Source organism: Lissotriton helveticus, chromosome 3_1 (genome assembly GCF_964261635.1).
Source record: "Lissotriton helveticus chromosome 3_1, aLisHel1.1, whole genome shotgun sequence".
NCBI lineage: Eukaryota > Metazoa > Chordata > Amphibia > Caudata > Salamandridae > Lissotriton > Lissotriton helveticus.
In genome coordinates, this window is record NC_136061.1 from 36,038,729 (window position 1) to 36,066,406 (window position 27,678).

Below are 27,678 nucleotides of genomic sequence, written 5' to 3' on the forward strand. Positions count from 1 at the left end.
GGCACTCCACGATCTAAATCAGGTCCATCTCTAGATTCAGAGGATGGGTACTCCACGGTCTAAATCAGGCCCATCTCTAGATACAGAGGATGGGCATTCCACTATCTAAATCAGGCCCATCTCTAGATTTAGAGGATGGGCACTCCACGGTCTAAATCAGGCCCATCTCTAGATTCAGAGGATGGGCACTCCACGGTCTAAATCAGGCCCATCTCTAGATACAGAGGATGGGCACTACACGATCTAAATCAGGCCCATCTCTAGATACAGAGGATGGGCACTCCACGATTTAAATCAGGACCATCTCTAGATTCAGCAGATGGGCACTCCATGGTCTAAATCAGGCCCATCTCTAGATTTAGAGGATGGGCACTCCACGATCTAAATCAGGCCCATATCTAGATTTAGAGGATGGGTACTCCACGGTCTAAATCAGGTCCATCTCTAGATTCAGAGGATGGGCACTCCACGATCTAAATCAGGTCCATCTCTAGATTCAGAGGATGGGCACTCCACGGTCTAAATCAGGCCCATCTCTAGATACAGAGGATGGGTACTCCACAATCTAAATCAGGCCCATCTCTAGATTCAGAGGATGGGTACTCCACGGTCTAAATCAGGCCCATCTCTAGATAGAGGATGGGTACTCCACGGTCTAAATCAGGCCCATCTCTAGATTCAGCAGATGGGCACTCCACGATCTAAATCAGGTCCATCTCTAGATTCAGAGGATGGGCACTCCACGATCTAAATCAGGTCCATCTCTAGATTCAGAGGATGGGCACTCCACGGTCTAAATCAGGCCCATCTCTAGATACAGAGGATGGGTACTCCACAATCTAAATCAGGCCCATCTCTAGATTCAGAGGATGGGTACTCCACGGTCTAAATCAGGCCCATCTCTAGATAGAGGATGGGTACTCCACGGTCTAAATCAGGCCCATCTCTAGATTCAGCAGATGGGCACTACACAATCCAAATCAGGCCCATCTCTAGATACAGAGGATGGGCACTCCACGATCTAAATCAGGCCCATCTCTAGATTCAAAGGATGGGCACTCCACGATCTAAATCAGGCCCATCTCTAGATTCAAAGGATGGGCACTCCACGATCTAAATCAGGCCCATCTCTAGATTCAGAGGATGGGCACTCCACGGTCTAAATCAGGCCCATCTCTAGATTCAGCAGATGGGCACTCCATGGTCTAAATCAGGCCCATCTCTAGATTCAGCAGATGGGCACTCCATGGTCTAAATCAGGCCCATCTCTAGATTCAGCAGATGGGCACTCCATGGTCTAAATCAGGCCCATCTCTAGATTCAGAGGATGGGCACTCCACGATCTAAATCAGGTCCATCTCTAGATTCAGAGGATGGGCACTCCACGGTCTAAATCAGGCCCATCTCTAGATTTAGAGGATGGGCACTCCACGGTCTAAATCAGGCCCATCTCTAGATACAGAGGATGGGTACTCCACAATCTAAATCAGGCCCATCTCTAGATTCAGAGGATGGGTACTCCACAATCTAAATCAGGCCCATCTCTAGATTCAGAGGATGGGTACTCCACGGTCTAAATCAGGCCCATCTCTAGATACAGAGGATGGGTACTCCACAATCTAAATCAGGCCCATCTCTAGATAGAGGATGGGCACTCCACGGTCTAAATCAGGCCCATCTCTAGATACAGAGGATGGGTACTCCACAATCTAAATCAGGCCCATCTCTAGATTCAGAGGATGGGTACTCCACGGTCTAAATCAGGCCCATCTCTAGATACAGAGGATGGGTTCTCCACAATCTAAATCAGGCCCATCTCTAGATAGAGGATGGGCACTCCACGGTCTAAATCAGGCCCATCTCTAGATAGAGGATGGGTACTCCACGGTCTAAATCAGGCCCATCTCTAGATTCAGAGGATGGGCACTACACGATCTAAATCAGGCCCATCTCTAGATACAGAGGATGGGCACTACACGATCTAAATCAGGCCCATCTCTAGATTCAAAGGATGGGCACTCCACGGTCTAAATCAGGCCCATCTCTAGATTCAGCAGATGGGCACTCCATGGTCTAAATCAGGCCCATCTCTAGATTTAGAGGATGGGCACTCCACGATCTAAATCAGGCCCATCTCTAGATTTAGAGGATGGGCACTCCACGATCTAAATCAGGCCCATCTCTAGATACAGAGGATGGGTACTCCACAGTCTAAATCAGGCCCATCTCTAGATACAGAGGATGGGCACTCCACGGTCTAAATCAGGCCCATCTCTAGATTTAGAGGATGGGCACTCCACAATCTAAATCAGGCCCATCTCTAGATACATAGGATGGGCACTCCACAGTCTAAATCAGGCCCATCTCTAGATTCAGCAGATGGGCACTCCACGATCTAAATCAGGTCCATCTCTAGATTCAGAGGATGGGCACTCCACAATCTAAATCAGGCCCATCTCTAGATACATAGGATGGGCACTCCACAGTCTAAATCAGGCCCATCTCTAGATTCAGCAGATGGGCACTCCACGATCTAAATCAGGCCCATCTCTAGATACAGAGGATGGGTACTCCACGGTCTAAATCAGGCCCATCTCTAGATACAGAGGATGGGCACTCCACGGTCTAAATCAGGCTAATCTCTAGATACAGAGGATGGGCACTCCACAGTCTATATCAGGCCCATCTCTAGATTCAGCAGATGGGCACTCCACGATCTAAATCAGGTCCATCTCTAGATTCAGAGGATGGGCACTCCACGATCTAAATCAGGCCCATCTCTAGATACAGAGGATGGGTACTCCACGGTCTAAATCAGGCCCATCTCTAGATACAGAGGATGGGCACTCCACGGTCTAAATCAGGCTAATCTCTAGATACAGAGGATGGGCACTCCACAGTCTAAATCAGGCCCATCTCTAGATTCAGCAGATTGGCACTCCACGATCTAAATCAGGTCCATCTCTAGATTCAGAGGATGGGTACTCCACGGTCTAAATCAGGCCCATCTCTAGATACAGAGGATGGGCATTCCACTATCTAAATCAGGCCCATCTCTAGATTTAGAGGATGGGCACTCCACGGTCTAAATCAGGCCCATCTCTAGATTCAGAGGATGGGCACTCCACGGTCTAAATCAGGCCCATCTCTAGATACAGAGGATGGGCACTACACGATCTAAATCAGGCCCATCTCTAGATACAGAGGATGGGCACTCCACGATTTAAATCAGGACCATCTCTAGATTCAGCAGATGGGCACTCCATGGTCTAAATCAGGCCCATCTCTAGATTTAGAGGATGGGCACTCCACGATCTAAATCAGGCCCATCTCTAGATTTAGAGGATGGGTACTCCACGGTCTAAATCAGGCCCATCTCTAGATACAGAGGATGGGCACTCCACGATTTAAATCAGGCCCATCTCTAGATTCAGCAGATGGGCACTCCACGATCTAAATCAGGTCCATCTCTAGATTCAGAGGATGGGCACTCCACGATCTAAATCAGGCCCATCTCTAGATTCAAAGGATGGGCACTCCACGATCTAAATCAGGCCCATCTCTAGATTCAGAGGATGGGCACTCCACGGTCTAAATCAGGCCCATCTCTAGATTCAGCAGATGGGCACTCCATGGTCTAAATCAGGCCCATCTCTAGATTCAGCAGATGGGCACTCCATGGTCTAAATCAGGCCCATCTCTAGATTCAGCAGATGGGCACTCCATGGTCTAAATCAGGCCCATCTCTAGATTCAGAGGATGGGCACTCCACGATCTAAATCAGGTCCATCTCTAGATTCAGAGGATGGGCACTCCACGGTCTAAATCAGGCCCATCTCTAGATTTAGAGGATGGGCACTCCACGGTCTAAATCAGGCCCATCTCTAGATACAGAGGATGGGTACTCCACAATCTAAATCAGGCCCATCTCTAGATTCAGAGGATGGGTACTCCACGGTCTAAATCAGGCCCATCTCTAGATACAGAGGATGGGTACTCCACAATCTAAATCAGGCCCATCTCTAGATAGAGGATGGGCACTCCACGGTCTAAATCAGGCCCATCTCTAGATACAGAGGATGGGTACTCCACAATCTAAATCAGGCCCATCTCTAGATTCAGAGGATGGGTACTCCACGGTCTAAATCAGGCCCATCTCTAGATACAGAGGATGGGTACTCCACAATCTAAATCAGGCCCATCTCTAGATAGAGGATGGGCACTCCACGGTTTAAATCAGGCCCATCTCTAGATAGAGGATGGGTACTCCACGGTCTAAATCAGGCCCATCTCTAGATTCAGCGGATGGGCACTACACGATCTAAATCAGGCCCATCTCTAGATACAGAGGATGGGCACTCCACGATCTAAATCAGGCCCATCTCTAGATTCAAAGGATGGGCACTCCACGGTCTAAATCAGGCCCATCTCTAGATTCAGCAGATCGGCACTCCATGGTCAAAATCAGGCCCATCTCTAGATTTAGAGGATGGGCACTCCACGATCTAAATCAGGCCTATCTCTAGATACAGAGGATGGGTTTTCCACGGTCTAAATCAGGCCCATCTCTAGATACAGAGGATGGGCACTCCACGGTCTATATCAGGCCCATCTCTAGATTTAGAGGATGGGCACTCCACAATCTAAATCAGGGCCATCTCTAGATACAGAGGATGGGCACTCCACAGTCTAAATCAGGCCCATCTCTAGATTCAGCAGATGGGCACTCCACGATCTAAATCAGGTCCATCTCTAGATTCAGAGGATGGGCACTCCACGATCTAAATCAGGCCCATCTCTAGATACAGAGGATGGGTACTCCACAGTCTAAATCAGGCCCATCTCTAGATACAGAGGATGGGCACTCCACGGTCTAAATCAGGCTAATCTCTAGATACAGAGGATGGGCACTCCACAGTCTAAATCAGGCCCATCTCTAGATTCAGCAGATGGGCACTCCACGATCTAAATCAGGTCCATCTCTAGATTCAGAGGATGGGCACTCCACGATCTAAATCAGGCCCATCTCTAGATACAGAGGATGGGTACTCCACGGTCTAAATCAGGCCCATCTCTAGATACAGAGGATGGGTACTCCACGGTCTAAATCAGGTCCATCTCTAGATTCAGAGGATGGGCACTCCACAGTCTAAATCAGGTCGATCTCTAGATTCAGAGGATGGGCACTCCACGGTCTAAATCAGGCCCATCTCTAGATACAGAGGATGGGCACTCCACGGTCTAAATCAGGCCCATCTCTAGATACAGAGGATGGGTACTCCGCGGTCTAAATCAGGCCCATCTCTAGATTTAGAGGATGGGTACTCCACGGTCCAAATCAGGCCCATCTCTAGATTCAGAGGATGGGCATTCCACGATCTAAATCAGGCCCATCTCTAGATACAGAGGATGGGTACTCCACGGTCTAAATCAGGCCCATCTCTAGATTCAGAGGATGAGTACTCCACGGTCTAAATCAGGCCCATCTCTAGATACAGAGGATGGGCACTCCACGGTCTAAATCAGGCCCATCTCTAGATACAGAGGATGTGTACTCCACGGTCTAAATCAGGCCCATCTCTAGATTCAGAGGATGGGCACTCCACGGTCTAAATCAGGCCATCTCTAGATACAGAGGATGGGTACTCCACGGTCTAAATCAGGTCCATCTCTAGATTCAGAGGATGGGCACTCCACGGTCTAAATCAGGCCCATCTCTAGATTCAGAGGATGGGCACTCCACGGTCTAAATCAGGCCCATCTCTAGATTCAGAGGATGGGCACTCCACAGTCTAAATCAGGCTAATCTCTAGATACAGAGGATGGGCACTCCACGGTCTAAATCAGGCCCATCTCTAGATACAGAGGATGGGCACTCCACGGTCTAAATCAGGCCCATCTCTAGATTTAGAGGATGGGCACTCCACGGTCTAAATCAGGCCCATCTCTAGATTTAGAGGATGGGTACTCCACGGTCTAAATCAGGCCCATCTCTAGATACAGAGGATGGGTACTCCACGATCTAAATCAGGCCCATCTCTAGATACAGAGGATGGGTACTCCGCGGTCTAAATCAGGCCCATCTCTAGATACAGAGGATGGGCACTCCACGATCTAAATCAGGCCCATCTCTAGATAGAGGATGGGCACTCCACGATCTAAATCAGGCCCATCTCTAGATACAGAGGATGGGTACTCCACGGTCTAAATCAGGCCCATCTCTAGATTCAGAGGATGGGCACTCCACTGTCTAAATCAGGCCCATCTCTAGATACAGAGGATGGGCACTCCACGATCTAAATCAGGCCCATCTCTAGATAGAGGATGGGCACTCCACGGTCTAAATCAGGCCCATCTCTAGATACAGAGGATGGGTACTCCACGGTCTAAATCAGGCCCATCTCTAAATACAGAGGATGGGCACTCCACGGTCTAAATCAGGCCCATCTCTAGATACAGAGGATGGGTACTCCACGGTCTAAATCAGGCCCATCTCTAGATTCAGAGGATGGGCACTCCACGGTCTAAATCAGGTCCATCTCTAGATTCAGAGGATGGGTACTCCGCGGTCTAAATCAGGCCCATCTCTAGATACAGAGGATGGGTACTCCACGGTCTAAATCAGGCCCATCTCTAGATAGAGGATGGGCACTCCACAGTCTAAATCAGGCCCATCTCTAGATTCAGAGGATGGGCACTCCACGGTCTAAATCAGGCCCATCTCTAGATTCAGAGGATGGGCACTACACGGTCTAAATCAGGTCCATCTCTAGATTCAGAGGATGGGTACTCCGCGGTCTAAATCAGGCCCATCTCTAGATTTAGAGGATGGGTACTCCACGATCTAAATCAGGCCCATCTCTAGATTCAGAGGATGGGTACTCCGCGGTCTAAATCAGGCCCATCTCTAGATTTAGAGGATGGGTACTCCACGATCTAAATCAGGCCCATCTCTAGATTTAGAGGATGGGTACTCCACGATCTAAATCAGGCCCATCTCTAGATTTAGAGGATGGGCACTCCACTGTCCATATAATGCACAAAGTATCACATGGAAATAGAGGATATTGACAGAATATATGTGTCCTGAAGTGATCCTTCACATGCATACAAGAAGAGACATGAGAGTGCCATATCCTGGAAAATACCATCCTGATATATTTACCTAGGCAGTGGAGGAGGGCAGCAGAGATCCGTGCGGAAGAGATATCCATAAGTGGTAATAAGTACATGTTGAGTGGTCACACAGATGTAGAGAGGGTGGACAAGCTAGAGGTGGGGACATAGGTATGGTGCATGGGAAGCAGAATTCTTTGTGCCTTTACTTTCAGCCTGTTGGTCACTCTGTTTAGAGGGACATCTGATAGAATATGCTAGTAAAACAGATAATCTACCTAAAGATCTCCCACTGTGTTTTTTTGCATAGATCCTGCTCAAGTCACCTACATTGTGCAGCAGCAAGCATTAGGTACAGGCCAGTGGACAACCGTTGCCAGCAACCTGACGGAAACCACCCACACTATCCACGTGCTAGCCAAAGGGGTCCAGTACCTTTTCCGGGTCATCACATCCACGCCAAAAACCAACAGTAGGCCCTCACCTCCAAGCGAAACGACTGAGCTTCTTGACCGAGGTAAGAACATGTCCCATGATTGAAGTAAGGAGGTCCCATGAGTATCACAGCTACAAATATTATCCTCTGGTCTTTGTGTCATTGACGTCTACAGTTACCTTATGATGCTCACATGAGCAACGCCGACCTCTGAACACTATCTAATTCCAGGTGCATTTCATTCTGACCCAAGAGGAAATGTATAGGATCACACAAAGTATAATTTAGAGTCAAAGCTGCATCAAAGCAACAGCAAATGCAGATCCTTTCTCAGCAGTTGATGCTGGCACATTTGCTTGCTGAGGAACACAAGTATTTTGGAAATGAGGGCTGTTCTGACCATAGGTGATTTGTTATTGTTTTCTTTGGTGTCTATAAATAGTTAAAGATCCGAAAATGGTGCTTTCTTACATTAGCCACAAGGCGCTCATTATGAGTTCGCCGATCATTACAGATATGTGTGGTAATTCCTGTTATCAGAATTATGGGTTTTGCATTCATTATCACACCGTGACCCACTTTTACAAATAAATCACGCAACGCAGCACAGCGCAGCTCAGACAGTGAAGTTGCTGCACCGTTTTGCATGAGCAGGAAAGAGCAGAACTGATCCATGTCTGCTGAGAAGTGGTGCTTCTCTGTTCTATCCCTTCACTGGTGCACTTTATGCTGCTGTGTGAAAACACAGAAACCTATGTTACATACTGCAAGGGTGTCTCTGCTGTGGTCAGCATAGATTTTGTGCAGGAATTGGTCTCTTCCTGCACAAAAACCCTGCTGAAAGACAATTTCGACATTGCATGTGTGCTGCATAAAGCAGAACAAATGCAAATGTTTCTCCTCGTTACACCAGCCTCAGGGAGTCTTTGTAGATATGAATTTGCCTTAAATTCCATGGTGGATGCATGGGAACGCCCATGCACTACAAATGGAACGCTTCTTTCACACAAAGTAACGCAAGGCGGGGCATTGCGCTGCGTTGTGTTACTTGGGTTACAGTCCAATGCAAATTGTAATATGCATTGGATTATAAATACCAACCCAACGCTTTGTGTTGGGTCTCTACACTTTGTGTTGTGTCTTCGTTAAAAACGTAATGCAAACTGAATGCAAAATGTTTGTAAATTTGGACGTAGTATATATTGATTGAGTGCGATAAAATCCACATCCCCTGTGCTGGAATTTTAGGGGAGAAAATGCCTGGTAAGCACCAGGGCATGTGCATTTTGTTGCAATACACACCAAAATCTGCATGTTATGCCCAATTTTAGTAGAAAGGCTTGTAGTAGGTAATATTTAGCTCACCTTTTAACCCCTTGCCTGCGGCGGTAATTCCGCCGCAGTGCTAGGGGGGAGCCGCGCGGCGCTCCCATGCTCGTGACGGAACCGCTCCGTCACGAGCCTCGGGCGCGCTGTGCTGATGATGGAGCGGTTCCGTCACGGCCCCACCCGCTCAATAGAACGCGCCGCGCAGGCGTGCCGAGCGGGCCGTGACAGAACTGCTCCGTCATCAGCACAGCGCAACCGAGGCTGGTGCCGGAGCGGTTCCGTCACCAGCATGGGAGGGGTTAAATGACAAACCCGTGGTATCCTTATTTATCAACAAAGTTTGCATCTAACATCGAGCCACTAACATAGAGAGCTAAAAAAAATTTAAAGTGCAAATGAAACAAATATTGCTCTGAAGTGTAAGACAATCCCTAGTGGAAGCACTATACTATTTCATAGCCATAGCTTATACTAACCCTAACTCCAGCTCATACCATAACCTTAACTTATACCCGAACCTTAACTCATACCCTAACCTTAGTTCATAGCATACCCTTAACTCCTACCATAACCTTTATTCATAACCTAACCTTAACCCATACTCTAAATTTAACTCTTACCCTAACTTTAACTCATGCTCTACCCCAAGGTCATACTCTAACCTTTGCTCATACTCTAACTTTAACTTTAACTGGAAGGGAAGGACAGGTGTAGGATGCATTTACTTCTGATCATCTGGACTATTGCATTCAGGAGGTAGGCAAAGAGGCCAAGTGCCAAGCAGTACCCGGCAACCACCGAAGCTCACTGGCACAAATTAGGCACTGGTGACCTGTGCAGACTTAGGGTTTTGCCCGGTGCCCATGCGTTCTTCTCTTAGGACCATCTGATTGTTCACAGTGGTTTCAACTTCGTGCCTCATCTTGCTCATCTTAATAGGCTGGACCTTTGCTCTTCAGCCCACAGCTTATCCTATGGGGACTGTTGCATAACAATAGGGTATACCCAGTGTGCGGTTGGACCTGGGCTAACAATGGGACATCAAACAAATAGTTCAACTGACTCATGAATTTGAAGGAAAACAACATAAATCCAGCCACCCACAATTAGCTTCAATGAAACAAAGACCAGGGAGAACATTGTTATCAAAAACACTTTATATTTTTGAGTTAATCATAAGTTGCATATTTATATGGATGCTTCACCAAAGAAAGGGTGAATAAGGTGCTCACGGTGGTGCTCAGGAGGGGATGGGTGTGATGCTAAAAAACATTCCAATATTTACAATAGTAGAAATGACCTGTCTAACAAGAAATCAAGGGACTAACTCAACAACACAAGTAATGAGATGCGAATAGTGTATGAAACGTCAACTATTCTGACCTGTACTAGTCCCATCAGCCCGGGAACTGAGAACTTATCATGCACTAAATAGAATCTCATTACTTGGGTTGTTGAGTTAGTCCCTTGCCACTACTCTGTCGGGGGAAGCTTTTTGTCAGCGGGGGCTCTCAATGGAAAGTTGGCATTCTGCCCAACTCTAAACGAGGCAGGAGGACATGGGTTTGGCAGACAGAGTACTCTGTGTGTGATATAGTACCCTCAGTCCTAAAATCATAGCCAGTCACAAGACAGGTAAATAGAATCTTTTCAAGCCTTTGGTAATGTGTTTCCACTTGTGTCATACATTCTCCTGACAGGCCCTTACTTGGAGGATGCCCCCATCATCATAGACAAGCCAGACATAGTATACGTTGTGGAGAATCAACCAACAAGTATCGTTGTGACGCTGAACCATGTCGAGGCTGCAATTGCCTGGAAAAGGTATGAATCCGCAAATACGGAAGGGCTAGCAAGCCGTGGATTATTGTTTATCATTATATTTTCGCATAATATAGCACCTGTTATGTTGATTTGAGGTCAATGACATTTTTTGTTGCTTAGTGTTATGAATGTGCCATTAGAGCCAGATGCACTGTTTATGCGTTTGTTGTGAGAGGACGCTCCAAATATTTATAATGTACAAGAGCGTTCTAAAAATGAGGAAATCCCAATCTTAAATTAAATGTGTAATATACTTTGTTTCAACTTGATGAATCTGCATGAACCTATGTAAAAAAAATGCATTTAAAATTTCTCTTGTAAAAGTTTGCACCAGTTAGGGTGGGTCGGGGTTGGGTTGGCCTCCCACGTTTCATATTTTATTCCCATTCATACTGAGCTGAGTTGTGCTCCTCTGAATGCTCACCTCACAAGTTAATGCGAACTGCGAAAAGCCTCTTTCAAGGTGAGAGAGCAACCCAAAGTCTATGCCAGTCTGAAGAAGTGGATGAGCCTTGGGAAGCTCACGCCAGGCGTGAGCCAGATGCCTGATTCTTGCTTAGCTCTAGGTCCTCTTGGACCCTCGAACCCAAACTTTCATACGGCTTCTGCATGACACCCATGCTCAAACCTCATGCACCAAGAATTTAATTTAATTGCGGGTTTATATAGCGCTAGGAATCGACTCCCGGAGGAGTATCTCCACGCTTCGACCGCTGGGGAACCCGTCCTGGCTCACCCTGAGAGATAGTCCCTAATGGGTATCTCTAAGGTGCGACCAAGCATCTCCGGCGGTCTGGGGGGGCCGTTGTGAAGATGAGGCAAGCTGATGCCCAGAGTTGCCGAGTGTGGTCTCTGACTAGAGTAGGCACCGAGGCGAGAATTATCGAGTCCGCTGACCCTGGTCCACGACCCTGCCGCGTCGGGAATCGAACCCTGGTCCCGGGCCGTCCTCTGCTTACGGGTCTGCCGCCTCTAACCAGTGAGCCACACTTCTCCACACTCTCCAATAGAAGACAAACCATGAACTTTTGATGCAAAAAAGGAGAGAGAAAGAGATACCCATCTAGTGGACGAGTTACATAATGTGAAACCTGAAAACCAAGGAGCAGTCCCAGGTTCCTCACTTCCCGAAATTCTGTGATACTAGGCAAATATTTGTTTTTCACCAAATCTCCTTTGTTTATCATATATGAGAGCACTTTCCAATACCTTAGTTCAGGATGTGTGCTTACAATCACCTTTGTATTTGATTTAAGAATGCACTGTTGCTTCATGTATAATAAGAATCCAGACCACTCAGGGTACACATGACAAATGACTTGTTTCTTAATTCAATAGTGCTATTGTCGGTATGGCGGATAGGGGCATGACTAATTCATGTTTTAAATCTATCATTAATTGATGCCGCTCAGTGACATTGTCTGTTGTAACAAGTTGAAACTCTTCTGCTTGTTAAATTAAAATTTTATGTTGAAACTATGTAAACACGTTTTAATATGATATCTCTTGCTTAGTTTGCCTGCTGAATATTTCCAAGTTTTGTCTCATGACTTTGCTCTTAGAACCAAGCCAAATCCTTGGCTCTGGTTCTGCTCTTTCTTTTAATGTGCTGGCTCAGCCACCTCCACTGGTAACTTCCACAGTGCTGGACTCAGAAGAAAAAATCAAAACCCAGCTCAATATAATCCTGCAGGCTTAAATAACAGGTTTTTAAAGAGCCCGCTATGAAGCTGAAAGCAGGATTCATTCTAGAGCGTTTTTCTGTGCTGTGGCCAACTCATGCAGCCGACACTGAGTCCACAATCGCAGCCATGTCAGTGGAAGAAGAGATAGGAAAAAGGGCCTGCCAGCATCACATCTCAGCAAGGCTTGTCTTGCAACTCAGACCTACAGGCCGAGACATGAGTAGATTTCAGGTAGTGTGGTGTCCAGCAAGCCAACAATTTCAACTGCGGATTTACACAGCTGGTAACATCCCCCACACACGGGGCGGCACACCCTAGATGGGCTTTTTCCTAGTGATCATTGTATTAAGGTGGCAGAGCCTCTTCTGCTTGCCTGGTCAGACCACTTTGCCATTCACTTTAATTTAAGGGTCTCTGCATCTCGTAATACTGATCTGAAAATAGGAAAGTGGCTGATAAGCGGAATCTCAGTCTTATCAGTAATGAGGCTTTTGCTAACCTGCTCAAAAATGTCCAGATTCCAGGGCATCTAAATGCTAATCTTGCTGCAGATGAGTTATCTAAAAAATTGTTAGTAGTCATGGACACCTTAGCAACTGCAAAAAGACACTATACAGCAAGAAAAAGGCCCGCCTCACCCTGGTTTACCGATAGACTGCGTAAGTTAAGACAGGTGTGTAGGAAGCAGGAAAGGCTTTGGCGCATTGATTTTGCACCATCAGGCAGAGAACAGCATAAATAATGCTTGAAAGCATATAAAGCAGCTATCATATAGGAAAAGGGAAGGTACTATTTAAAAATCTCAGAGTCGATCAAATCCTCCAAAGAGCTCTTTAACATTGTCAGCTCCCTTATGTCTCCCCCGGTTACAGATCCTGTGGATCCTTCACCTGGAGCTATGTGATAGGCTTTCAGCTTTCTTTTGTACTAAAATCTCAGATATCTATGCCCATCTGGAAGCATTAAATTCAAAACAGGGGGCTGAAGCCCAGCCTGCAATCCACCTATCTGAAAGCTCCAGCAAAAAGGAGACACCTAGTTTACTTACTTTCCCTAGTATGTCACTAGAGGTCATTGGCCATTTACTAGAAGGAGGTAAGTCTGGATCCCCCTTGGATCCCTGTACCCTGAATGTCCTAAAAAGTGCTAGAGAAACTATTATACCTCATCTCACTACTGTTCTTAATTTATCCATCTCAGAGGGGCAATATCCCCTGGCATGGAAGGTGGCAGTGGTTAGGCCATTCTTAAAAAAGCCGTCATTGGACTCTTTGGAACACAAAAATTATTGTCCTATCTCCCTCTTGCCGGTCCCAGCTAAGATTTTAGAAACCCACTTAAACGCCCACCTGAATGCCTATTTAAGGGACCATCAAATCCTTGATGGTTCACAACACAGGTTCAGAAGCTGTCATAGTACAGAAACCGCTCTTACTGAGGTATTTAACAACATTCGGACCCAGGTGGATGCAGACCACACCACCCTATTGGTTTGACTTGATCTTACTGCAGTTTTTGATACCCTATCTCTACTGAGGCTCGTGGAGCGTCTCAGGGAGATAGGGATTGGTGGCTCGGCTCTAGGGCTTCTTGCCTCTTTCCTTAGTGAGCAGACCGAAACAGTGAAATTGGGCAATATCTACTCTTATCCAATATCCCTATTATGTGGAGTGCCTCAGGGCTCTTCCCTGAGCCCTACGTTATTTAATATCTATGTTGCCCCGCTGATAAAGGTGGTAAAATCTTTTGGTTTGGATGTGTTGTCGTATGCGGACGACACACAAATAATGGTCTCTATCACTCATAACATCAGTGACTCCGCTATCAATTTTAAAAATTGCATGCAAGCAGTCTCCTCATGGATGGTTTAAGACTTTCTGAAGTTAAACGGTGAGAAGACAGAACTTCTCATATTCAGGGATAAGTTGGACATTTGGTTCAGGGTTTGGTGGCCTGACTCTCTGGGCACTTGCCCAAGTCCTGTCTCCCATGGAAAAAACCTGGGAGTTTTGGTGGACAATTCCCTTTCTTTGAATCGGCAGATTAGCAAGACGGTGGATACCTGTTTTGGGTTTATCTGCATTATTAGGAAGATTGCTCAATTCCTATCATTTGCCTCAAGCAAACAAGTTGTCATTGCGCTAGTAATGTCCGGATTGGACTACTGTAATGCCCTTTACAGGGACTGGTACCACGCCTGCAGCTGGTGCAGAACGCTGCTGCCAGGCTGGTTATGGACCTGCCTAATACCACTCAGTCTCCTCCTCTCTTCTCTCATTACATTGGCTTCCTCTGGACCGCAGAATTATGTTTGAAACCCTTTGTCTCACTCACAATGCTTACTATGGCCTGGGTCCTGACGGCATCAAATCCATATTTCAGCTCTATGCTCCTATTAGGAAGCTCAGTTCAGCAAGTGAACACCTCCTCATCGTCCTCTAGGTTTAAAAACGTAAGAGGGGGTGGTAGAGCCTTTTCAACTGGCTGTTTTCAACGATGTCTGTTTGAGTGCTTGCATATTGTTCTGCTTATAGCACCTTGACGCCTTTGGGCTAAGTTAGCGCTTTATACATTTTATATTAATTCATTCATTCAACTGCCCTGCCTTGGCGAGTGCTAGTTTGGCCAGCTCCTGCAAAGAACACTGCTCTCCTTAGAGGTGGGCCAGATGGGCCGCGTGCCTCCGCATTCATTGTCCTGGCCGTCCCTTGTGCCCCACTACCACAGATGCTGAATGTGCCAGGAGGCGACACAGTAAAAGAAAAAGACTGTACTTTGGCAGTCACAGTAATCAAAAGAGTTAGAAGAGCTATACGTAAGGTACTAACAATGTAACTTACATTCAAAAACCTTAGACATTTAGTGGGAAAAAAACAAAGGTTACATTGGAGTTATACATATGTGTTCACATAATAAAAACCTACTGTTTTAAATCCAAAAGAGCACTAAAATTCAGAAATCATTTGAAGCTGATGTAAGTATAACTTGAACAGCTGTAGATTTCAGTTATCATCAGTTATGTAATAAGTGCAGTCATAAGCAGTACATCATAGTGGTGCAAACTATGATCACGCCTTCACCATGCTTATTACCTCACATAGTACATCACTCATGTTCTATGAAATGTTCACCGCCCCAAGGTCCCTAATATTTGTTTTTGGTTGTGCCGTGGTTCCGCTGTACTTTTGCAAATTTTCATGGGGGCTGCGCTGAGCATTGCAGTAGTACCACAGTACCATGGCACAGCAAAAAAATAATTTTCAAGGCATAGGGTGTATAAGAGTAGCCCTACCCTACCCCTTATTATTATATTTCCTATGACTCAGGGAACAAATCCCCTAGTCATATGTAGACAGCCGCACAATTTCTTCAGATTGCGGCCAGCCACTCGGATTGCATGTTTTGAGCTCGCAGTACAGTGGTACTCAGTGGAAGTACAGTGAAGATATTGTGTTGCTATGTATACACATACATTTTGAACCCTAATTACCCAAAAACTACTGAACGGATTTACACCAAATCACAAAAAGCATGCTTTCTGGAACAAAATCTAGCTTTCTGCCAAATGTGATGTAAATCCGTTCAGCAGTTTTTGCTGTTTTGCTGTTCAAGTTTCCTATGTAAAGGTTTATGGGGAAAACCTGTTTTGGGACCCCCTTTTCCTTGCCTTCCTTTGCCAGATCACCTCAAAACATTTCAGGAAAGAGCAAAGTTGGCTTAACCTTTTTATGTGGAAGTTTAGTGAAGATTCATCAAACAGCACCAAAGGTGTTAATAAAATAAAAGTCAATTTCCTATTTGAACCGGTTCCTTACTATAAGTACACAGTGGTGATTATGTGCCTTTGCAGCTGGCGCCACAAATCCTACCTTTAGCCCAATGTGCATCCCTCCTAAAATTCACTTCTAGAGACACCACTGAAAGAGACTAGCCTGAAGCCAGGCAAGCAGCCATGGTGTGACTGCCCTCTAACACTGATAGTTTTGATAATGAGGGCATTTACATTATATAAGTGGCAATATACCTAAATGAAAGAAGAGCATACACCATGGTTTTATCCATTCCCCTGTAATAGACACATGACGTTTTGATAATGTTATGTCCCACGAACGCAATTGGTAGCTAAAACCAAGTCCATTGCCCAACTCTAACCAAAACTCACATCTCCGCCTACTAGGGCTCTCTGTATTGTCTATCAGTTATCAAGGTTACAGCCAAAGCTCTAAAAAATACCCTAAAAATGTGAGTTATTAAAACAACATTCTCTTTGAAGTATTGGTTATTGACTGGCTTGCCTCTTTTTTTATACCTTCTAAAAAAGTGAAACCTCATCTGATATTGTGTCTAAAGTTACTAAAGTGTTTTACCAGTGAAGATTTTGCATTCTTGTTCCTAATATGGCTATTATGTTCATAAAGTTGAGTCTTGATCTCATGTTCAGTCTTACGAACATATAACTTCCCCCACATTGTCATTTGAATGAGTATATGACGTTTTTGGTATCACATGTTAATATGCCATCGATTTTAAATTTCTTTCCAATGTACAGAAGTTGTACCTCTGGACCTCTAATGATGGCACTATAATGTGTGCACTTGTAACGTGAAGGTGTTCTTTTTTTACTGCTTCATTACTTGCTTTATTCTTAGTCACTGAAACATTTGTATGGAGAACTTCTCTGAAGTTTATATGTTGCAAATTAGCAAACAACAGCACATTTGAGAAAATATTTTGAAATTCATCTGTAGGGTCACCTACCTCACGTGGGGCTTTAAAACGAAGTGCCACACCAGTGAGTGAATCTGGTTCCCAGGAGTGCACCAAATGGTAGAGAAGGCGCTACTACCAGTGTCTGGCCATCGGGTCAAGAGGTGACTCTCTGCCATAACTAGTGAAAAAATCAGTGAGCTCCACTGAAAAAATAAATAGAACTTTGTTGTATGTAGTTATTAAAAACTGTTACAAACTGGCAGAATAAAAAATATAAAAACCTAATAATCGACCAATGTAGCTGCAACAGTCATCAATAACTTACCACAACATTTCATCCTCTATGACAGCTAAAAAAACTTAACACCAGTCACTTAAAGAGTTGGAACTAGTTGATACTCTAAAACTATAATCTCTTAAAGAAGAAATTATGAAAAACTAAACTAATAAATAAACTGGACACAATCTTATTAACCGCATGCGCGCTAGCGGTTTTCCCGCTGCGCGCTGCGATTTTGAAAAAAACGCGTTACATGACGAGCTCAGCACGTCATCAGCGTAGCGCAGGTTACGCTCATGACGAGCTGAGCTCGTCATGAGCGTAGAAGGGGTTAATACATTATAGTTGACTATATGACCAGATTAAGTGTGTTACTGGCTGACCTTCGCTAAACTGAAAAATGTGTGCTGAATTCTGTTTCTCCCCAGATGTGAGATATAGCCTGGTGTGTCCCATCAGAAGCTGTCCTTCCAAAAATAGAGAAAATCTTGACCATTCACGGACTAATGAAGAACTAGAAATAGATAGCACTCCGCCAATCCAAATCAAAGAGTCGAGATAACTTGCACTCAAAACGTATGCAGCAGTAATGAATAATTCCAAGAAGGCTACAAACAAACAGAAATGCTGATTCTTTTCTGCGGATCCTAAACAAACCTTTGAATAGTGACAGAGAAAGCAAAAGACTGTCAGTCTTTCAGTTCCTCATAGAAGGCTATTCAATTGCTCATTGGTTCACCTAAATGGCCAGAACTATAGCAATGAGGAGCCAGGTGACTAATGATACAATCCCCAATATTCCCACTGGGGATGGGCCCTCAGTATTGGAGCCAATAGCTCTCCATGCCCAAATGCGGACCATACACAGCCGGTGGATGTGTCTGACCACGTTATAGTTCTTGAGGAGGCTGCTGTAAAACCGATAAAACTAAGCATATGGTGCCTTAAGTAAGTATTCAGTGGACTTGCTTAGACTCCTTCCTTTTGTGTTTATGTCACAAGGGGGTTGGATGTGTCGAAGTGTGTAATTTGTGGACTGCCTAAACAAGTGGCTCATCTTCAAACCCTGGGCCCCCTGCTCAACCAAATTACACTGAAATGTCTTTCATTGAGATCTGGGTTGCCAATCTTATGGAAATAACTAAAAACCTTTTGAAGGCAAAGCGTCAGTGAAAGCTGCAAGGAAGCACGGATGGTGTAGTGGGCTGACCTCTAAAAGTGACATTCTGATACAAACAGTATTCCTGCGCCTGTAAACCAAGCCTGACCTTTTTCAGCCTGGAAACCTTTCCAAACCTTTTAAAACAGATTTGTTCAACATCTATAGAGACAGGTTGCACATTTGTTCTGTTTTCTGACAGGAAAAATATGTTTACCTTCACAAAATGTCATAGATTTTTGGGAAGTGCTCCAACTATGGCAGAAAGAAGGCCCTTTTTTACTCCTGTGAATCATTTCAGAAGATGTTGAGGAGAACTTTACAAGACCCAGGCTTCATGGACTTCACGAAAACCAACAGAGGTGTGAAGAGGCAGCGTATGGAAGATCTGACACGAAGAGGTGTTCCCTCTACCTCCATTGCTTCCACTAGCCCCTTTTGGGAAAAATGCAGGGGAATATCACAGAAAAATAATCAAAGACACACCCCGTCAACTTCCATGACAGCGAGTGTAAGGTCTCTGAGTACTTGCTCGCTGTTGAGAGCTGGCTAAACATCGATGAGGGGGTAGATCAACATCAAAGACAAGGAAGTCTCCATCAAAGAATGCATCAACATCGATAAGACACTGAACATCGAGGGATTTCTCTCTCAGCAGATCATTCAATCTGTCTGCAGAACGGGCCCATAAGATGCCAATTCGAGAGTACTACATATGCCAGACTTCTGAATACTCCAGGACTTACTCACAGAGAAGTCTCGCTATTGGTAATCCTATACTGTGTCGCACCGCAAGCTCGTTAGAATAGGGCCTTGCCGGTTCTACTTTTCATGGGACTGGTGACTCTCGTATCTCCAGCAGTCAATCAGCCTACCTGTCCTGCAACATCTATGGCTCCTCCACCTCTGCTGCCTTCACTACCTTTGCCACTGCCAATATTGATGCTGCTTTGACGCCTGTGAGAAGTCAGAGGTTTTAAAGATGCAGATTCAGAACTCGAAGAAGGTGTTCTAGGAGTTCTCATCATAATAGACATCATCACTCATGTTCCAGGGTTGCCGTTCTTTATCACATTGCTGCTGTAGAACACACTACTCAAATCTACTAATCATTACAAATCAATGCAATGGTCTGGAACTTCTCGGCACCCAAGCTCTCCTCATTGTGCTTACTCATTTTCATCTTTCACTTCATCAGCCTCTCAATAATCTTTGCCTTTTTATGATGCTTCATATGCAACGGTTTTGTGTTTAGATGATATCACCACTTTCAGAAAAGCCTTGGTGAGAGCTGCTTCTAAGCTTAAAGTCCCTATCCCAAAGACCCAACCAAAGAAGCCCATCATCTTTGAGACCCTGCACCATTCTTCTGCTGCCCATTCTATGCTTTTCCTAGTTACAGGACCCTGCCACCTCTAAGTACCTAGAAGGAAGCTGCCAGCAGGAGATACACTTGCTGTATAGTAGCGAGAGCCACTCAGTAGTCTCCCCTCCATTTAAACCCCTGGGGTAAGACTTAAGCTACTACTGAGTGGGGTAAGCACCCTGTTGAGAATGGAGTCGAGCAAATATTTCCTAAGAGGCCCCCAAAATAGTAACACATAACCTGATGCATTTGCCTAAACGGTGGGCACCTCAATCTGGGCGTCCTATCCCAGGGAGCTACAACAGGTGCCAAGGATCTTATCAAAACATAAAGACCAACCTGGAAACTTAAGGCTAAACATGGACTGAGGTCAGGGTGCTGATTTGATTGTTCTGCTACCATAAAGTGCCTCAGTTGTGCCAGCCAGCAACGTGCTGGAGCCCCATTAAGCCCCTTTCAATAACTTATGGTGTAAAAAGCATGGGAAAGGTGCAAGCACAAAGAACTCGCCATGGGAATCCTGTACTGAAAAGCTGAGCATTATCTTAGGTGGGTAGTGGTTTTAACTAAAATGAGAACATGTCTACGCTCACTGGAAATCCTGACCAGTAAGGCAAGTTACAGGCAGAGCCTGCCACTAACCACCAAGTCTACAGTGGAGATCCAGTTCAAACTGGATTCAATCCTGAAGGAGAAAATCGATTCAAAGAGAGTATTGGAGATCAAAATAGACTTTATAGCCCTGGGTTTTGGGCTGCTAAGAGGCAACAAGAAAGAGTAGCGCACACAGAAAAAGGCATTTCTATGTTGGCTCCTGACGTGACAGAACTGAAAACTAACATGGTTGATATGCTGGAGAGGATGGATTCAATAAGTATCGCTTTGAGAATTCCGAAGGAGATCTTGGCACAGCAACTTGAGGATCATAGGCCTCCTTAAAGCTAGCAAAGGGAAAGAAATAGAATCATTCCTGAAAGGCTGGTTCAGAGTAAACATTACAGTCAAAGGAATGTTTATTTCTTTGTAGTGGACATGGCCCAAATGGTCCATGCAGCCTCCCACCCCAGGCCTGTATCCCCTCCTTGGACAATAGTTGCTAAACTACCTCACTATTATGTCTGAAATGTACTCCTGAGTAGGGCCAGTGTCCTAAGCCCCATTCCAATGGATCATTGTAAAGTGCTGATATGTTCAGATTGTAGTGCCGCAGTCCAACAGCAGAAAAGATTGTTCCGGGCGCTCAAGGCAAAGTTGTACATGCTGAATTTGAGATATTTGCTCTTGTTTCCAGTAAATTAAAAGTTATAGTTATATACTTTTATACAGATCCGCATGAGCGTGGGTCTGGGCAAAGAAATAAGAATCTATAACAGGTTCATCAGGCTGACAAGAACTCAGGCCTCAATGGCAGAGGCTTAGATGCAGGTAGCTGAGGGGCCAAAAATCCAATAACATTTTTGGAGGGATATGGGATAATAGCCATATGACAGTGTTTTAATTTAACATTGATAAAGTACCACTTGACCTGATTCATGTAGTCACAGTGCTAATGAGTGCGCACTGGGCACAGGGCTGTATTAAGTCCGGCCCAGTGGAAGGAGTTGAAATTAGGGAAATGTGTTTTAGTCAGCAGGTCATGAAGCGCGACAGTCTTTGCATGGGCCATGAGGGAGGAGCAGAGCAGGTTGGGTGCCACAGCCAACACAAAATGGCAACTAAGATTAAACAACAAAGGGTGTAGATTCAAAACAGGGGTCAATCACTAGTTAGCAAACATGTGTTGTCCCACGGTGGGCGGGACTTAATGGAGGCTGGTACATACACATTACCATCTTGGAATGTCAGTGGAAAGAGCAGTCCACAAAGAGACAACTAATACACACATATTTAAAACGCAGATGTGTCCATATCTCAATACTGCAGTAGAAACACCTCAAAATACAGTGTATGTGGAAGTGACAATTCCATAGTATGAAGAATTCAGCTAATGTCCCTAATTTAGAAATGAGTGGCGGTCCCCTACAGGGTAGAGGACTAATATGTAGTCATTGAAGGTAGATATGTGTGCACAGTTAGTTAACTCAATTCGAACACTACACTCTTGAACACCCGATAAAGTAAACATTTACATCTGATACACACACAACTGACAAGGTATCCCCAAGATTCATACATAATGGGAGGGAGGGGGACTTTAACTGCGTCCTGAATATTGAGACAGATAGATCTCACCCACCCTTGCAGGGTCCTCTGAACAAGATGCTCTTAGACCAGCTGGTTAGTTGGACTCAAGGGTGGGTGCTTGCTGAAGTGTGGTGGGCCACAAATCACTGAGCAGAAACTATTCATATTACTCTGCGATGCACGTACTGCACTCCTGCATTGACATGTTGTACCTAACACCATGCCTTAGAGGGGAGACACGCTCTGCAGAATACCTAGCTAGTTTTTCTGCTCCAGTGAGGGCTTCGCTTACGATCTGATAATAGTATGGGAGATATTCAAAATGTATATGCATAGTGTCTGGGTGTAAAATGCAACAGGCATGAGAAGGGTTTAAAACAACAACCTATACAGATTCTAGAATGACTTGCAGGCTCTGGACTGCACAGCACTAAACCATGTGGAAGACAGACAAATACTTTGAAACACTAGACGTAAATACAAAGAAGGTTTGAAAGCCTTGGCAAGTTTGATAATAGACTCTACATAGCACGCTGACACTCTGTAGACGATAAAGTTGGACGCTTATTGGCCAGCCTAGCCTGCACATATATTCCCTGCTCAGTAATGACATCTGTAAGGCATCCAAACGGCTGCCTAGTAAACACACTATATAACATTAATATTAATTAAGTTTGTGCTTCATTCTTCAAGCGGCTGTATTCAGAATTGGTTGCCTTAAAAAACAAAACTACTGAACAGATATGTGTGAGGCGTACCTTTGAAGGGCTTGACACCTGAGCAGGTAGAATCTGAGGCTCAATTATCTCTCCACAAAATTAAAACTGCCATACCATAGGTGGCAACCAGCAAGACACCGGCAATGCTGGCCTTGGAACCAATGACCACGCGTCAAGTGGTTGGATAGTAAGAGCTTCTCAACGATAACTCATTAACGTCATCTTCATTTACGCAAATGAAGTGTTACTGTATGTAAGAGAATGAAAGAAAAGGACTGCCACAGATGTTGCAGGAACAAAACAAATATGGGATCAGGAGTGCGTATTTACCCTAGCCACATTGGTGTACCGTTATAGACCCATTTCTTAGTATGAGCCTCACACTTGAAGAGAAGTCTTTCAAGTTCCTGGGAATTAGGGTGCATGGAGACTTAGAAGATGTCATGAAAGTGAACCTAAGCATGGCCATGACAGCAGCCACATCTTCGTGACCTTCTCTAACAAGTTACCTCTCCCTTCATAGGGCAGGTGGGACGTATGACGATTGTATTACTTCCATGAATACTATATTAATTTGCCATTATCACCTTACATCTTAAAAAACCTTTTTGTGAATGAGCTGACCACAGAGCTGATGGAACTTTTATGGGAATTGGGAAGGCACAGAATAGCCACTGACAAGTTATGTCTGCCCATTGAATAGGTCCCTCTAAATTTCGGTAACACTATTTAGCAGCCCAGCTGAAAACATGGCTCTTCCCATAATACGTAAATAACAAAGAGGGGAGAGAGAGTTTTAGGTGGATTCGTTCTCCCTAGTTAATATGCATAAACAAAATGAATCTACTCTTATGATAGAGGGGTTTCCCTACTATGGTTGGGAGCACCCAGTGTTGGTAAAATACCCCTCACGCACCAAAAGGACCCTTGGTGTCATGCTTCATCATTGGGGTCTTCGCACCCCTCTACGGGATGCGGCAGCTGCGACCTACGATTACTCAGGAGCACTTTATCAATGACTATGTGGGGTGTGTGTGAGGGTTTATGTTTTATGTGAGTGAGTGGTGAGGTTATCGACGAGTGATGTTTAAAAAGTGCCTGGCTCGTGGGGTAGACGCAAAAAAGAATTTTAATGGGACCCCGGGCTGGCGCTGTTAAAAGGGTGAAAGAGATGGAGGTGTAGGATGCAGGTCAATGTGCATCCCCTCCTGTGTGTGTGTGTCAACATGTTTCGGAGTATGAAACTCCTTCTTCAGGATGGGGTACACAAATCCCCACCTTACTCACGTTTCTCTACTTTAAAAATTGTTTTATTTACAAAAGTGAGATATGGTGCAGGTTATGCAATGTACCTACAAATTTTAGATATCTTTGTCGTTTTACAGTTGATTTTCATGAGTTAATTTCAGTGCCTCATGAGTCTCAGGAAACGTAAGGGTCCTCGTGCTGGTTCGTGACGAAAGTTCCTCCTGACTGCCCCGTACGCGGCTCCGCAGAGCCGCCTACGGGGCAGTCAGAAGGAACTTTTTCTTAGACATCGTAGCGAACCAGCACGAGGACCCCTACGTTTCCTGAGGCTCATGAGGCCCTGAAATTAACTCATAAGAGTGGATTCTTCCCATAATACTCCATCTGTTCCTCACCGCATGTCCGCAGCGCTGGGATGCCCCCGGGTAGCCATGCCCTATATAAGAGCATATCCATATCCATATCCATTAACTAACATAATGGTTTGGAACCAGCTGCATGCAGTAGGGGGCCTAAGTGGGCAGCAAGCTTGCACCAACCACTTAACACTCTCATATAACCAACACCCAAGTAGATCTTCCTCCAGGCAGCCATACACAGTTGACACCGGTATGTGAAAACGAAAGAGGGGAGAATGGTCTGTGCACCTGCCATACAAATATGGGACTTAGATAAGTTTGAACACATTGTAGAAACAGCAAACATAACTTGTATTCCAGAGTGTAAATTGCCACATTTGGCCAACTTTTTAAATCAGGCAAGGTTATGGCATTTGAGGAACTAATTGCAACATATAAAGTCCTGGTTGGCCAATGTTTGGCTCACACAGCCCTAACGAAGGCAGCTAACTAAGCGCATGCAGAGTAGCACAGTGTCTGAACCCAAAACTGATAAGGAGCTATAGATCCTTTTTGGCGGGGCCACCACATGACTGTTAGCCCTTATGGGTGAAAATGCCCTTTACAAATATGCACAAAACATAACATGGTTCTTGTTATGGTGGGGAGACCATATTATGTTCTCGTGGTCAAAGGACTGTGTTTAGTGAAAGAAATACTTACCTAAGAACAGTTAATTTAGCCCTCAAATCACTCCATCACTCCTGTTGATCTTCAGAATAACATCACTGCTTGTTTAAACAGACAATACAGCAACAATGCACTACATCAAAGCTCTCTTTAAAAGCTCAGACAGTTTGAGGTGGCCTATTGAAAGGGAACTGCTTTTCGCATCAGTCTATCTACCTGGCATTCATAAAACAGATTCTCTTTGCAGAATAATTGAAGAGATTCATGATTGATTACAAACAATGAGGTTCTGCACAACATCTTTTGCAAAAGGGGTTTCCTGCATGTAGACGTTTTGCAAATGCAGGCAAGAAATGCTCAAACTATGCATCCAGGTATTACTAACCTGTCATGCCGAAGAGTGTTCTTTTGATCCAGGTGTGGTGGCTCAGTGGACTAAAGCATTCACTGCAAGGAAATGTGTTCAATCTCACAGTCACAGGTAAAATCCCGTCCACCCAGCCTCTCATCCAGGTTGAAAAAATGAGTTCCATTGAGTTGGGTAACAATAAACATCTGTTATTAAGCGCCAAAATGCCCCTTTGGGGGTGAATGTGCGCTTTACAAATACACATTATGTTAAGTTATGCTTTAATCAGTTAGTCAGAGACTTTTGTCTTTAATGCCACTGACCTCATCTGTTGTTAGCAAACTAGTGAAAGATCAAATAAGGATTATTCTTATAGCTCCAGGCTGGCCTCAGTAGTGGTGGTACATTGACCTACTACACCTATCAGAATAGCCACACAAGAACATTCAGTGCAGACTGGAACTCCTACTCAGGTTTGGGGGGCCAGATCCAGCTTCCCAACCTTCCATTGTTGATTTTTGCAGATTGTCTCCTGAACTCTTGCACTAAGGACATTTAAATCTACCATATGAATTCATGAAAATTTTGAGAGAGACAACTTCCACTAGAGCATTTTATTCCCTTAAAAGAAAAGCATTGATCCCACCAGATGTCAAAAAGAAGCGCTACTTCCATACATTCTTGAATTGGTGAAATCTGGACTGTAGTTTTCTTCAAAGAAGGTATATTTAGCAGCCTTCATTATGTATAAAAAAAATATTTTCAAAACCCCAGTTTTTAAGATCTTTTTAGAGGGAAAGTCCCTTAAGGAGACTTTCGCCTCCTTGGAAGCTAAACGTAGTCTTGTCCATATTAATGTTTTCCCCTTCTAAGCATTTCCATATGTCTACTTTCCAACGTATGTCATCGAAAAAGGCCTTTCTATTGCCCATAGAGTCCACCTATAAGTTGTGATGAATACTCCAGCCTGAAGCAGTGTCTGATTTCCTCCAGACTATTTCCCTCCCCACTTTCTTCCAGAATCCGTCTCCTCCAGAAGACAGGTGTTTGCATTTGCTTGATGTTAAAAGAGGTTTTAAATGTTACAGTGATAAAACTGAAGACATTAGACTTTATATAACATATATGTTTGTTAGTTGCACATTCACCCCTGTGGAGTTCTGGACTTTTTGGTTCCGTCCAGAGGTGTCAGGGAAAACACCCGAAGACCCCGGAGTTCAACCTGTCTCGGTGCACAAACAAACAGAAACACGGGCTTCTCGATGGTGGCGTCAAAGACCAAAGGTTTATTACTGCAGGGACACAGAAGTCACAGAAACTGCACACGGGCAGTGTCTAGGAGCCTGTTCAATTTGTACAAAGAGGGTTGTTCCTTATATACTAAATATTCTGCTCGGGGCAAATTCTTTACATGTTACCACAGTTCTAAACATTCGTGTCTTAAACAATAAATATTTGGCGTTGCACAGGAATCGTCAACAGTATCTGATGTCAAAACATTACGAATGAGGGGTTCCCACTTTTCCATCATAATCCCATGTCAATTCCTCATTCAAGACCCGGACCGCCTCATCGTAAATTTCGTTACCTCCCCCTAATAAAGGCCCAGAAGGAAAGGAGCAGAGCCAGGTGCAGAAGATAGAAAGACAGGATAAGAGATTTTTGTGGATCGTAAATGGGCACGGTTACCAGCTTCGGCCGCCTAATCATGATCAGGCCAACGGACACAAGAACCAGTATAGCAGGACTGGCCTCAGGCTGGGGAGGCAGCTCTTGCCGAGTCATGCTGCCACAGCGTTGCTGGCCTAAGGTGCACGTGTCACTCGCAAGGTGAATTGCCGGCTAAAGCCTACGTGTCATTTAATGAAGAGAGATCATTGCGTGTCCATTGACTATGTGAGGGCAAGGAATACAAAATGGCTTCCGTGTTCTAAGATGGATGCCATGGGTAGAACAGAAATGTGTTTGTAACTGGAGTGCTCTTGCTCGTAGCATAGCGAAAACACCAGGATATACTAAATGGATCATTTGCGGTTCACTGATACCAAAATTATGTATTTACGACAATGTTTACAAACACGAGTAAAATCGTCACGGAACCTCAGACCCTCCTTTTGCCCTTACATAGGCAATTACTCAGTCTATGTCAGAGTCAGAGTCTAATTCTATGCTCATTAGGTCAGTGACATGTTGTTGTATCATCATCCTGTCTCGTGCCTTTTCTCCTAATGCAGGTGGTTTTCTG

General features: G+C 44.8%; 1 protein-coding gene across 4 annotated transcripts in view; it reads left to right on the plus strand.

Annotated features, from left to right (window-relative positions):
- Nucleotides 1–27,678, plus strand: part of SPEG (striated muscle enriched protein kinase) — a 1,484,310-nt gene that overhangs the window by 996,562 nt on the left and 460,070 nt on the right. For all 4 annotated transcript variants that reach the window (XM_078679189.1, XM_078679190.1, XM_078679187.1 and 1 more), the window contains exons 16-17: nt 7,427–7,633; nt 10,582–10,705. In XM_078679189.1, coding sequence (XP_078535315.1) covers nt 7,427–7,633; nt 10,582–10,705 — 331 coding nt within the window. The remainder of the gene's footprint in view (nt 1–7,426; nt 7,634–10,581; nt 10,706–27,678) is intronic.